Source organism: Cinclus cinclus, chromosome 8 (genome assembly GCF_963662255.1).
Source record: "Cinclus cinclus chromosome 8, bCinCin1.1, whole genome shotgun sequence".
Classification (NCBI taxonomy): domain Eukaryota; kingdom Metazoa; phylum Chordata; class Aves; order Passeriformes; family Cinclidae; genus Cinclus; species Cinclus cinclus.
Genome location: NC_085053.1, coordinates 22606156 through 22619686, shown reverse-complemented (window position 1 = coordinate 22619686; position 13531 = coordinate 22606156). Strand labels below are relative to the sequence as shown.

Below are 13531 nucleotides of genomic sequence, written 5' to 3'. Positions count from 1 at the left end.
ATTCCCACCATTGCTGGTGGGAGCACAGTGGACTGATGGTGGAGCCATGTGTTTTTTCACAGGCCTTTTAGTGCATCAGCATTCTCACAGGCACTGGAACAAACTTTGTTTTAGTGATGGCATTGTCTCAACAGCAGTTCAGCCAGTGGTGCTGACCTTGCCTTTCCTGTTCTGAGTGTTAAACCAGTGATTAAAACACCCCACACTGAAATCCTGGGCCTTTCCCAGTCAAATCCTAGAGGCTGCAGTGCTGGCTCTTGGTATGTGTGAGTGGGCACTATTGCTAATTAATTTATTACAGAATTGGGCTGAGATAAAGCATGTATGGTTTGAAGCCAGTACGGAGAGAGGAAGGCAGCAGCTCCTTTTAAGCCAGAATTTCTCCTCTCACGCAGCCTCTTCCATCAACAAGGATATTTGCTTCCTTTCAGGAAAGGTGCTACTTTGCTGTGCTGAAAAATAAAACCGTTCTCAGTCCCTGAATCTCCCCTGGATCAGGCATAAAATTATAATCTGCCAGCACATTTTCTGCTGAATCAGTCAAAAAATAGTTAATGTTTTTGAACATTCCAGTGAGATGAATGAGGCAATTCATACCTCTGAGCTATTGTTGCAGGGTTTTGTTCTTTGTTTCCCATTGTAAAATGTCTGGAAACACAGGAAGATGACAGTTGTATTGGTTAATATTTTAAAGACTTTCTTCAAATGCTTAAGGGCTAGAAACAATTTGAAAACAAAAGCCAAACTACTTGCACACAGCTCAGGACAAGGGTGTGGTGTTATAATAAGTTACACAAAGCATAGAATCCTGGACAGCAGCCTCAGAGCAAGTAAAATGTTAATTTACTGGACCAAAACAATAAAAAACACCCTTCCCTTTAAGCAGCGTTTTCCTTTCATAGTGTGGTGCTGAGTAATTCCAAGATGTCTGGCTTTTTTTTTTTTTTTCCCTGAAGCCTGTACTGCAATTTGAGGTTTCAAAAAAAAAAAAAAAAAACAAAAAAACACGTGAAGCCAGGTCTGGCTTTGTTAACTGAGCACTGAGGCCCAACCTCTCCTGCAGGCTTCTCAGGTGATGACAGGGGTAGTGGGGCAACAGTAAGGCTTTATTGATTGTTTTTTGGGGGCTTTTTTTTTTTCTTCTGTTGTTTCTAGCTCTTCTTTATTGCAGTCGAGGGCAGATAGTTATAGCGCTATCTGAAAAGGTGCTGGGCCTGCTCGGAACATCACTGGGCTGCTTTACTTTGGATCATTTTGGTGCTTCCCACTCTGTTTGATCACGCTTCAGTAAAGTAAAAATTCGGGCCGGAGGTGGATTGAGCATAGCCCCGGCTCCCACCGCAGCGAGCACGGGCACGGCTGGGAATGGCCCCGCAGCAGCCCTCGGTGCTCAGAAGATGCTCGGCTTCCTAATCTCCCCCGCCCAGCCCCGGCTGTTCTATCTTTAACGCTTCCTGTTGGTGAGACGAGCCGGCTCGAAAATGGTCGTGTTTCCTGATGGGAGGCACGGCGGGTTCTCCGGCGCGTCGTGACCGTCCCTGCCCCGCCGCCCCACGCACGCTGCCGGCATCGTGCGGGCTCCTGCCGCCGGGGACACGGCCCCGGCCCCGGCCGTGCCGGGGAGCAGCGCCCGGGGCTTGTGGAAGCCTCTCCCACGGCCGCGTCCAGAGCGGGAAGGAGTGAAAGGAAGAATAACAGCTCCGGCATTTCCCCCTGCGGGAGGGCGCGCAGGTGGCGGGGAGACAATAGCGACCCCAGCACCCCGACCCCGCCGCTTGTCCCCCGCCCCACGGCAGGTGCGCCCGGGCCTCGCCGCCGCTTGTCCCCCGAGCCCCGGGGGCCGCCGCCTGGGCCAAGCCCCGCAGAGGGGACCGGGGGTGTCCCGCGAGGGGCTCGGCCCGGGCCCCTTCCCTCCCGCCCCACGCCGGGGCTGATTTCGTTGATTTTCGGGTTCCCGCGCGGGCCGATCCCCGAGCTGCCCAAACCCGCTCCCCGCCGCTGCCTTTAGGGCCGCGCTCCCCGTGGGTGTCCGGAGGAGCGGATCTGGGACCCTCCAGTGGCTTCTGCCTCTCCCTTTCCATGCCGGGAGCCTCTGGCATTTCGGGGAGGGTTTCACCCGTCCCGTCGCTTTGCGGTCGCCTCGCGGGGCACCGAGACCCCCGCCCCGGCCGCTGCCGCCCCCACGAGCCGCTCCGGGGGCAGGAGGCTCCGGCCAGGCTGGGGGTCCCCGTCCGCCCGGGCCCGGAGCTCGCCGCCGCCTGACTGAGCCCCTGCCCCGACGGGGCGCGCAGCCGGTCCCGAGCTCCGGCCCCGCCGGCTGCCCCGCACTGCTACAGGGAGAGCCTGGGCCCTTTTGATCCTTTCCCCAAGCCCCTCTCCTCCAGGATCCGCCGTTCACATCCCAGATTTCTCGAGCGGCTCGGTACCCGCTCTGCTCACGGTCCCCAGCATCCCCCAGCTCGGCAGGGATCCTCGGCCTCCTCCCAGCCCAAAACGGGAGACGACGCAGGGTGCGTGCCCCAGTTCAGCCCTTCAACAAAAATACACAGTGTGGGGGGAGGAAGGCTGGGGATGGGGTCGCTTTTCTCCAAAACATCTCCTTTTGATGTGCTTTATTTACCTCCTCTTGTCCCAAAGCAGCCCACACCCTTTCCCCCCCTCTCAACATCTCCAACAATTTATTTTGGCTCATTAAATTTAATTAAGAACGGAGTAGGTGTTCCATATTTAATAATAATAAAAAAAAAGAAAAAAAAAAAACAGGGGCATAATAACCTCCAAGAGGACTAAAATAAAGAATCGCTATTCAGATGCAAGCAGCCACAGTGCAATTTTTTATTACTTTTTTTTTTTCCCAGTGTCTTTTTAAGAGCATCTAAGCACACACACATAAAAAGCTAGAAGGCATGCATTCCGGAGTTATTCCTATGCATATCCCTGCAATAATTTTCCGCTTTCCTTCGATAAAATTGCCAAATAATAATGAATCATTTCATAAATAATGGGTTTAGAAGCTTATCAGGGCAGGCGGGCCACTGCTGGGGTTTTATCTCTCTCGGCCACATTGCAGTAGTGTTCCGCTCTCCATACTAAATAGGAAACTGGACGTGATGTGGAATTAGAGCCTACCCAGCTGAAGCCACCCAACACTTACTACAAATATAGCCGCGATGCGTAGGCCACAAAATGGCTCCACTCACTTTTCCCAATGAAAAGCAAATGGTGAGTAAAGAGGAATCGGCTCTGCAGAAGTCTGGGCGCTGGGGACGGCGGGATGTGGTTTTGGGGGGCTCCGGAGAGCAGCAAGCGAGCTTCGGGGGGGCTTCTACCCCACATGAGAGACAGGGGAAGAAACACAAAATATTTTCCGCGGTTGGGTTTTAATCTCTTATTCTTTGATGCGGGGTCGGTGAGGAGGAGAATACACTTTCCCCTTTGAAACTGTGGGGCGCGGCACCCCCACCGCCCCTGACCCTCGGGCTGCGGCGGCTCGGAAGGGCTGGGGGCGCTGGGGGCGAAGCACCCACCGGGTCCCGCTCCCCCCAGCCCCTCCCCAGGGACAAACACCGGGACACGGCCCGGCCGACAGCCAGAACCTGAGCTTCTCCCCGAGACGGGTGTCCCCGATATCCCGCTCCCTCCTGTCCCTTCGCTTTGGGGCGATTTCCCTACAAAGGGCCGGCGGGAAAGGTGCGCTTTTGGGTTGGAAATTTCCTACCGATCGGCTGCTGGAAAACAGAAAGATTTTTCGGAGCAGAAACCAGCGGGCGGTGATTTAATGCCTCCCCCCTCCATTTTTTTCTAAACGAAACCACCCCAACTTTAGGCAAAATTTTGCTGATATCTTTGCGGTTTTGCCTATTTCGTTTTTTAACAAATACGGCGACAGACACCATCTGGATTATTTTTTTATTTACGAAGGGGAAAATCTAATTTTTCGTGATTTCGTTGGCGGGGTGAACCGGCCTCACCTTCCCGTCGCCGGGCGGCGGGGAGCGGGCTCGCTCCGCCGCCGGCCCGGTGCCGCTGTCGCGGTTCCTCGGCCGGGAGCGCGGCCGGTAACCGGCCCCTTGAGGAATTTAATTTGCCCCTTTAGGAATTAAAAATTTTCCAGCCGGACGTGGGAGAAACGCCGCCGCCGTCACCGCTTCGTGCGAGCCCATCGGGAGAAAAACAACCCCGTGTCCGGCCCCGTCTGTGATTTCCTCTCGGGAAGACCGGGCTTGCAATGTGTCCAAAAAAACACCCAATTCGCCCCAAATATAGGGCGCTTTTTTTCACGCCTTTTTTTTTTTTTCTGTTTATTTTCTTTTTTCCACGCCAGGCCATGGCAGTCGCTCGTTTGCGGCCCCGTGTGCGAGGCGGCGGCTCCCGGCGGCGGCGGGGGGGGACCAGGGGGTGGCCGCTGTCCCCTCTCACAGGGGCATTCCCGGGGTGCTGTCCCCTCCTTCCCTCTCCCCTGCAGCTTTCTCCCTCCACTGATCTCTGGCAATCCGGACCCACGAGATCCACCCTCTCTCTTTTTTTTTTTTTTTTTTTCTCTCCCCCCCTTCTCTTCCTCCCAGGATTTAGCTGTTTTATCCCGATGCGGGTGTCCTTCCTCTCTGTAAAGTCGTAAGTACCTTGAGGTGGGAGGAGTAAATTCAGCCTGACACTGAGAGCGCTTTTGTTGAAACAGGAGAGACTTGCGGTGTCCCTACTTAAATATGACACATGTGAGTAATCTCTTCCTATACAATATCGGAATAGGCAATTAGATTTTTCTTTCTAGAGGGCTGGCGGGAAGGGGGCAGGAGAGAAGGCAGAGAACTTTTGCTTTAGGTTGGGTGGTTGTATTTTTTTTAAATTTTATTTTCCAGCGAGATAGTGATATATGGCCCCCAAATATGTTGTTGTTTTTTTTTTTTTCTGGCGACTCAGCCTATCAGAAACGAAATAAAAAATCACCCGAGGCAAAGGAGCGAGAAGGATGGGTGGCAGCTCTCTGCTCCGTGAAGCTCCTTATTTATATCGAAAACAAATATCAATCAACCAAAAAAAAGAAAAATCCGAAAACGAACGCGGGTATATGTGGGAGATAAAGCAGAGAAATAATGGCGATATCGCAGTCTGCCCTCGGCTCGAGGTGCTCTGTCGCGACAACATTTGTTCTGTGGGAGAAGGGGACAATGCTGTGTGCGGCCGTGGCCGGGCCCCTTCCTCCTTCCTGCGGTAGCGAGTGCGCGGGGGGATTGACTCCGCTAGGGGCTGGTTTAACCCCCTCTCCCCCAAAAAGTGGTTTCAGAGAGCTTATAAATAACAATAAAAAATAATCATAGGAGGAGAAGGGACCTCCGGTGAGGCTAAGGCCGCTACAGGCAGGCCGGGCCGCGACAGGGCTGGCTCCGCAGGACAGCGAACACCACCGGGGACCCCAAAAAGGGGAGAAATACCCCCAGAAAAGCGGGGATGTGTGCCGAGCCTCCGCCGTGTTTCGGCCGCATGATGTAACCCGCACCCCCGGCGGCTCTGCTCGGCCGTCCCGATGGTGCCGGTGTGAATCCCCGCGGGGCTCCGGCCCGTCCCCACCGAGCGGGGCCGGAGCGCTGCCAGACGTCAAAGCGCCGCTCCGCCGGGCTCCGTGACGTCACGGCAGGGCCCGGGCGCCCCGTGACGTCACGGCACCGCACGGCTCGGCGGGGTGGACCCACAGACCCACCCCGGTCCCGCCAGCGAACTCTAAATTATTCGGGGTGGTCAGGAACTCCCCCGTTATCACTGACGAGGTCTAAGCCCCGAAGCGCCCCCCGCTCCCCCCCGCCGTCGGACGGCGCTCCTGGAGGGGTGAAACCCCCCCTGGGTCCCCGTGCGGTGTCCCCCCTGACCGCTGCCTCTCTCCGCAGGACGATGGACCGGCCGCCCGCCCCGCCGCCCCCCAGTGACCCCCGCGATGCCCGCCCCCCCCGGCGGCACGACTCGGAAGCGGAGACCACGAGCGAGCCGGAGAGCAGCCGCGGGGGCATGGAGGCGCCGGCGGACCCCCAGCTGCTGCTCAACGGGGCGGCCAAGGAGGCGGGCCGGCCCTCCCCCGGGCCCCCCGCCGCCCCTGTGCCCGTCATCGAGCTGGTGCGCCGGGGGGGCTCCCTGGACATAAAAAGCCGTGAGGCGGTGGGGGAAGCGATGCAGAGAGCGCCGGGAGCCGAGCCGTGCCGCGCCGCCGAGGCCGCCTGCGAGGCCCGCATGGTGCAGCTGAGCCCCCCCGCGCTCCCGCTGCAGCCCCCCGCCAGGGCCATGCTCTACAACCTCGGCCAGCCGCTGGCCACCATCAACAGGTCCGTGTCTCCCCATCCCATCCCATCCCATCCCATCCCATCCCATCCCATCCCATCCCATCCCATCCCATCCCATCCCATCCCATCCCATCCCATCCCATCCCATCCCATCCCATCCCATCCCATCCCATCCCGGAGCAGCTCTCCCAGGGCCGTCCCGCGCGGTGGCAGATTTGGGGCCAGAAGCAGCAGCATCTTTTCCTCTGTGCGGGGCTCGTCTCTTAATCATCGCAGGTTTTTGCACGCAACTTTGCAAAGACAGAAAGGGAAAGGGGGAGTGGGGGAAGTAAAAAAAAAGAAACGATAAAACTCGTTCCTCCAATTAAAAAAAATATTTGCGGTGGTAAAGTCCTGGTCAGAGAGAAGGGGTCCGTCAATAACCGAACGAGAACCGGTTCAGCTCTTCCGAGCTCCCCGGGCTCTCTATTCTCCGACGAGTCCCGCAAATTAGCGAAAGGGACAGCAGAGGCTCGGACAGGGGCTGAGCCAGCCCGGGGGTGTGCGGGGACGGACCCGCCTCGCCTCCCAGGGAAAGCTGCGGTGCAGACCCGGCCCATGCCCGCCCGTGGGGATCACAAAGTCGAGGGAATGGGGGAGATTTTGCCCTAAGCCGCAAGCCTGGACTCCCCACGCCGCTCACATCCACCTGCCCACGCAGGGCTGGCGGCTCTTGCTGCGTGTCCCCGCCTGGCCGCGTGTGGTGTCACCGCACGACCCCGGCTGGGCTTCGTGAGCCGTGAGCTCGCTGCGAGGTCACAGAGCAGCTCCGCTTCCCGCCGGCCCCGGACGCAGCCCCCATCACGGGCAGGGCCGGGGGGATGTCGGTGTGTCCTCACGGCCTGTCTGCCTTCCTTTCTTTGCAGCGGGTTTTTCGGCGAACCGGACTCCTTCTCCATGTACGGCAGCAACCGGGTGAAGCGGAGACCCTCTCCATACGAGATGGAGATCACCGACGGTGAGAGAATTTCCCCTCTGCGCAGCCTTTTTTTTTTTTATTTGGAGGTGGGGGGGGGCTTGTCTCCATCTGCCGAGGGGGGAGAATTCCTGCGCGATGCCACACTCTGGGACTAAACCTCCAAATAATAAAATCACTAAACCCCCAAACAGTAAGACGCAAGTAGGATGCTCAGGGAGTCAGGGTGGCTCACACCCAGCAGTCCCCAGCAGCGTGCTCGGTGAGTTTGCCTTCACCCAGCACCCAGAGATGCAGTTCAGCCTGTGGCTAATTACATCCCTATTCTGCAAATTACTTAGAGATTAAATCTGAAAGAAGACAATAAATGTAAGTCTTCGTTGAAGTGCACATCAGGGCCACTGCAGTGAGATGTCGCATCTATCTATAAACCCTTTCAGCCAGGAGGCGATCGCGCTGCAGACCACAGCCTTGGGCAGGAAGGATAACCTGGCTTTAAACCGCCTGGCGGCAAAGAGCTAACCCTGTGCTGAGGTCTGCAGCGGCACGGTGGGATCGTGGCGGGTCCCTTAATTCAGTATGCAGCCATACACTGTTCCCGTCTGTCCTGGAGAAATATCCCGTGGCAGAGCCGGGAAGGAGATGTGGAAGGCGGCATTCAGTCGCTCGGGCAGAGATCCCAGGTGCGGGCATCCCTGTTGGAGATGATTTCTGAGAATGGAAGGCAGGGAGAGGGCAGGGCAGGATCTGCTGCTGCCTGTTCCTGGCAGCAGGCTTGGGGTGTGGGATGCTGGGTGCAAGGGGATATTTGCCCATGGGATGCTGCCCACGCAAAGGGACACTTGCAAGAACAATTTGCACATGGAAGGCCGGCCTGTTTGTCTCTGGAGTGAATAGCCAGTACACATGAGATTCACTGAAATGTGTTTTGAGTAATTGTAAACACTGTATTTCAGTTGCTGCACAATTAATTTTCCTAGCTGTCCCTATCCTTTACCCGGATAATCTAAGATCAAATCATAACCTGAATCAGTCTAAAATAGTGCATCCTGAAATGACAGGCTCAGGGTGTTATCTGCATTAATCAGTCCTTCTCTCCCCACTCTCTGTCCTCCTGGTCCTTTCAGACTGCAGCCCCATGGGACAGGGGATGTTACAGTCCCGGCACAAGAAGGGCTTTTTGTCTGGGTTTTGATTCTGAGGTTTAGAGGTTACAGGGAAAAGTCCATCCAACCTCAGTGTCTGACTAAAGCTTTGGACTTGCTATTAAATTAAGCATCAAAGATTACATCAAAGAAATACTTGGTTGCAACCAAGTTTTTGAACATGTGGTTTGAGGCAGGTGTTGAGGCTCAATCGTGCAGGTTCTGATTCATGTGAATTTCCAAGATTGGGCTCCACATTTTTTTGGGGGGGGAAAGGGTATCAGATTTTGTTGTCTAAAGAGAAACAATTTGAAGGGGTGTACATCCTATGCTGAGGCATCTGTGTGGTATGAGGGACTTATTTCTCTGAATGTCACCTGCTGGGTGACATCCATGGCACGCAGGAGCCTCACTCTTGAGGGGTCTCAGCCCTTGGGGGCTACAGAAGGGCAGGAAAGTCTTGTCAGACACTTTGTGTTTGTATTTTTTTCTGCGAGAGAATAAGTGGCGGGGTTTTTGCAAGTAGTTCTTTATCTAATTTATGGAAAATTTGTTCCATTTAATATCCTTTAAAATATCATTTAAAATAGCTAAAAGTGAAGATATAAATGCAAAAAAAAATCTCTAAAAAAGTATATCCTGGAACTTTGGAAGAACATATTTTTTATTAATTTTCCTCATATTTCTAATTACAATTTTAAAAAGCATCAGTCAATCCATTAGAATAAAATCTAGTAAAACATTCTCATCCGATTGCTTGAATTAATTATGACACAAGTATTTTTATGAGAAATAGATTTTCTATTATAACACAGCTATGGGGCATTTTAATTTCCTCCATTGCTTGACATGTTTTGGCCAAAGCCTGATCTCTTTCTAAAAGACACATTTAATTCATTTGGTGCAGGAATCAAGAATTTGAGTGGTGTCAGAATTTGTTTTATATACTGAAGCTTAATTTGGGTGCCCTGGATGAAAATTAACAGGTCTTTTATATAGATTTTTTTTTAAATTTCTGACCAATTTATGAATAGATGCCTTTTAGTCATCAACTTTCAGTGAACAGAGACACATGTTCGAAGACTTAAAGTCCCTTGAAGATTTTTTTTTTAATGAGCAGTATCCAAGATGGGGTTATTTCTCATACTCTTATGGGTGTAAATAGCTCTTAAGCTCCACCTCTCTCTGGATTCAAGACTAGTTGCTTTGTCTTGTCTGGAAAGAGCAGTAAAGTGTAAAAAATATCATATTATTTTAGTAGGATGAAGTACATTCTTCACTGCTTAATTAGCAGTGTTGCTGAGGTCCATTTGGTCCCTGTCACCTTCCCCACAATCTTTGGCATAGCAGGCTGTGCACATCAGGGACAAGAAACCTTCCCTTTCCATGAGTTCTTGCACATTAATTCATACAAAAGGAATTAGGTGCTGTTTGGGGATGAATATTGCCTTTATTAAAACATCGCACTGGAATCTTAGAGGTCAGAGAGGTGCCATTTCTACATCCCTCAGCTTGTCCCAGGGGCTGTTTGTGGTTTTAGGGGACTCCCAGCTCTGAGCACACGGTGAGGAGGAGTGAGTTGTGTGGCTGCTCACACACTGGAGAAGCTGGCAGCTTTAATCTGGCTGCTTGGGAGCGCGTCCCGAGAGTGTCCCAGTGTGACCCATGCAAACCCTGCAGTGTAGGGTGTTCTGTGTGGTGTGCTGGCCTGAAGGGACTCAGCTTCCCCTGAAGAAGGAGAGCTTGATGGTATTTGATCAGCTGGAACAAGGGATTCCACTTCTCCTGTTGTGCAAGGTGGGATTTGCTGAGGTATAGCCTGACTAGGGTACTTACAAAAAGTCACAGCTGTTTGGTTCCTGTGCCACAGCCAAGGCAGCCAAGAGTTTTTCTAGAAAAGAATAAAGGTGTTTAAAGGTGCCCTGGGGTGCTGGTTCCACTGAGTGATGTCAGATTTACACTGCTCACCAAGGCCAGGACTTGTTTCCAACAGGAGGGAGAAGTTAGGAGGTGTCTCAGAGTGGAGAACACAGGGGAGAGATGGGGGAAATGGGAATTCCACAGTCCTTTGGGGTAAATCTCACCAGTGTGTTACCTGCAAGTCTTTGCTTCCCATCCTGTGATAGTTTTCATTGTATGTGATGCTTTCTATCCCATGGGAGTTTCTACCCTAGTCATTCTTTCAGATTTTCATGAGATTGATGTGACCTTCCATTATTGATGTCTCCTGGAGGAGATGATGGGAAGGATGTAATAATAAAAGCTTTCTTTGGATCTCTTCTAGCATGAGTCAAAGCTTTTCTAATGTACACCAGGAACTGCCCTGATGTGCTGAAAGGAGAATTGGTGTGTTTTGTGCCTTCATCCAGCGTAGTATCCCCTGTCAGAAACTGTAAAATTTCAAGGCTGTAAAATTTCAAGGTGTAATTGGAGATTACATGTAATTAGGTCAAATGGACACCTCCAGCAAGTTGGAGTCCCCTCTTCAATTAGTGTCAGAGGGAGTTTTTGCCCTGTGGCAGTGATGAGGAGAGAGAGCCGGCAGCCCTCAGGTCGACTGTGAAACTGTTCCATCCTCACCTGTGATCAACCTTCCAGCAGGACACTGCCTTCACTCTGTGGGTCAGTCCTGTCCTCATTGCTATGGGACAAATCCCACCACCCTGTTTAATTCAGAGGGCTGGTAGCAATCCTGTGGTCCCTCTAAGCAGGGAAGACCTCTGGATCTCAGAGTTGTCAATGCCTCTGCTCGAGCTAATTTCCTTCTGTCCCAATGGTGTGTCCTTTAGACAATTTTTGGGGTAGAAAATAAAGCCACCTGGTGGGATAAACTTTTAATAGGACCATTGTTGCTGAGTTACCCTTGTTGATGAGCTGAGATACCCTAAAATTATAGCAGCCTTATGCACACATATCACATATAAGCTTTCTTCCTTGGAGAGGTAAATTTACATATCTGAGGAGACATCCAAAGAAATGCAACTCCATTTTTCCCTTCCAATAGATTGAACAGAAGTTGCGACTTTCTCAGCTCATGGGGTCACCTTCCACTTAGCTGGAGACTCTTGTTTCACTACCTTACTGATTAAACCTCGCTAAAATTAGTCAGTTAGTTAATCTGCAAGGTGGTGACGTATTCAGCAAAGTAATACCTGGCCTGTGTAAGCCCAGCTCCTAATTCTGCGTGGTTGGAATTCCAGGTCCTCACACCAAAGTGGTTCGTCGCATTTTCACCAACAGCCGGGAGAGATGGAGGCAGCAGAACGTCAACGGGGCCTTCGCAGAGCTGCGCAAGCTCATCCCCACCCACCCACCCGACAAAAAACTGAGCAAGAACGAGATTTTGCGCCTGGCTATGAAATACATCAACTTCCTGGCCAAGCTGCTCAACGACCAGGAGGAAGAAGGAAACCAAAGGGGCAAAGTGAACAAAGACTCGGGGATAGTCCAGGAAGACCTCCTGCAGGACATGTTGTCTCCCAACTCTAGCTGTGGAAGCTCTTTGGACGGAGCGGCGAGCCCGGACAGCTTCACGGAAGAGCACGAGGCGCTGGATTCGAAGCACACGCGGAGCCTGCACCACGCCATCCTCCCCGTAGAAGGCAACGCGCAGCGGTGATGACCCTCACACACTGCTCCCAAAGCGCCACGGGGCAGAGGCCAGGCCTGGCTGTGCAGTTGCTGGAACTTGTGCTCGTGGGATTTGTGACTCTGTCTTTCCCTGGGAGCTCGGGCTGCCCGCTCTCCCCAGCCCCGGGCGGAGCGGCCGGCACGTTGGCCGAGGACAAGACCGACCCAGATGAACGTTCGGGGTTTAGGTACGTGACCGTACAAAGAAGAAAAGCATTGAAGTCATCTTCGTTGTACAGAACTGCTCGGGATGGGACTCTGAGGAGGGGAAGGAGACGTGGCTGGCGCCTCTCCAGCGTTTAGAGGGTTTTCAGACCACTTGGTGACCGTCTCTTTTCAAACAGTCATCTGGGTGAGGCGTGGAACTCCTCTTTCACTGCCCACAGAGGCCACCGGCGCTTTCCAGTTCCACGTGGTGCTGGAAACTGCTGAATCACACCACTGCTGCAGCCCTTCTCCAGCCTGTGGCACATCCAGCTGGTCTGAGCAGGAGCTTGGCCACTTATTCCTGTTGTCCGAGAGCTTTGGACTGTATCTTTTTAAAGAGGTGAAAAAAATACCCTCAGCAAAAGAACTATTAAAAGGATTTAGACGATTTCTTTTTCTCTCCTTTTTTTCTTTTTCTTCCCCCCCCCCCCCCCCTTCCTTTCTCTTCTATCTAATTTTGGATTGTTTTGGCTTGTTGTATTTATGACATGGGATTACTTCTGTTTAACACTGTCATGCAGTATCCACTGAATGAAAAGGTACATAGGTGTTTTCTGCCACCCTCCCAGTCCCTGATCCTTCTGCTGGTAACACTCAGCAGCTGAATTTCAAACCTGCTATGGTCTAGAGGTTTTCCAGTGATTTCTGTGGGGCCACAGCATCTCTCAACAAAGATGAATCTCAGAGTTGGTAAGGGAAGAAAATATTTGCTAGTGAAGTATCTCTTTGGACTGGGGGATTTTTAAATTAAAAAAAAAAAACCAAAAAAAAAGGGCAAAAGGAGTCAATGATGTATCAACAGTGTGCGTGTACATAGGGTTATAAAAAGGTTTTTTGATGGTATGCTTTGAAATTTTTGTTTTATTGTGTGAAAATGATGGTTCAGCTGTGCCAATGCCCACAGTGTGGACAATAGTGCTGGATTTATTCTGGTGTTAGGAAGATCCTCACCTGTCAAGGCTGGTGGGAGTCCACAGTCTCTCTGAATCTTGTGGGGAAGCAGTAAAAACAGGGGTGGGATTAGCTGCCATTCCTGTGTATTCAAACCTCTGCATAACTGAACTCTGTGACCGAGCTGGTGCTCTGATCCTGCTGCCCCCCAGGAGGATGTTTGGCAAACATGAGGACAGGGGAGCAGGAGGAGGCTGCTGCTGTGGTGGCTGGGAGCTGAGAACCACACTGTGCCATCACTGCTGCATCAAACCCACCTCCCACCCACCCATCTCCTGAGGCCTGATGGAGCAATTGCCCCAAACCCATCCTCTCCCTCTGCAGAGACGTCAAGGCACAGAAATCTCTACCATGATACAGTAGAAAAAAACCCA

General features: G+C 52.4%; 1 protein-coding gene across 3 annotated transcripts; it reads left to right on the top strand.

Moving 5' to 3' along the window:
• Positions 1-3079: 3079 nt before the first annotated feature.
• Positions 3080-13049, top strand: TAL1 (TAL bHLH transcription factor 1, erythroid differentiation factor). Of its 3 annotated transcripts, XM_062497688.1 has the most exons (6): positions 3080-3222; positions 4566-4715; positions 4921-5125; positions 5883-6311; positions 7175-7266; positions 11570-13049. In XM_062497688.1, the coding sequence occupies exons 3-6, from the start codon at positions 5094-5096 to the stop codon at positions 11986-11988; spliced, it is 972 nt and encodes a 323-aa protein (XP_062353672.1). In that variant the 5' UTR covers positions 3080-3222; positions 4566-4715; positions 4921-5093; the 3' UTR covers positions 11989-13049. The 3 variants fall into 3 exon arrangements, with proteins under 3 accessions (XP_062353672.1, XP_062353675.1, XP_062353674.1); XM_062497691.1 differs by lacking the exon at positions 4921-5125; XM_062497690.1 differs by lacking the exons at positions 4566-4715; positions 4921-5125 and having other exon boundaries at positions 3095-3222.
• The last annotated feature ends 482 nt before the right edge of the window (positions 13050-13531 follow it).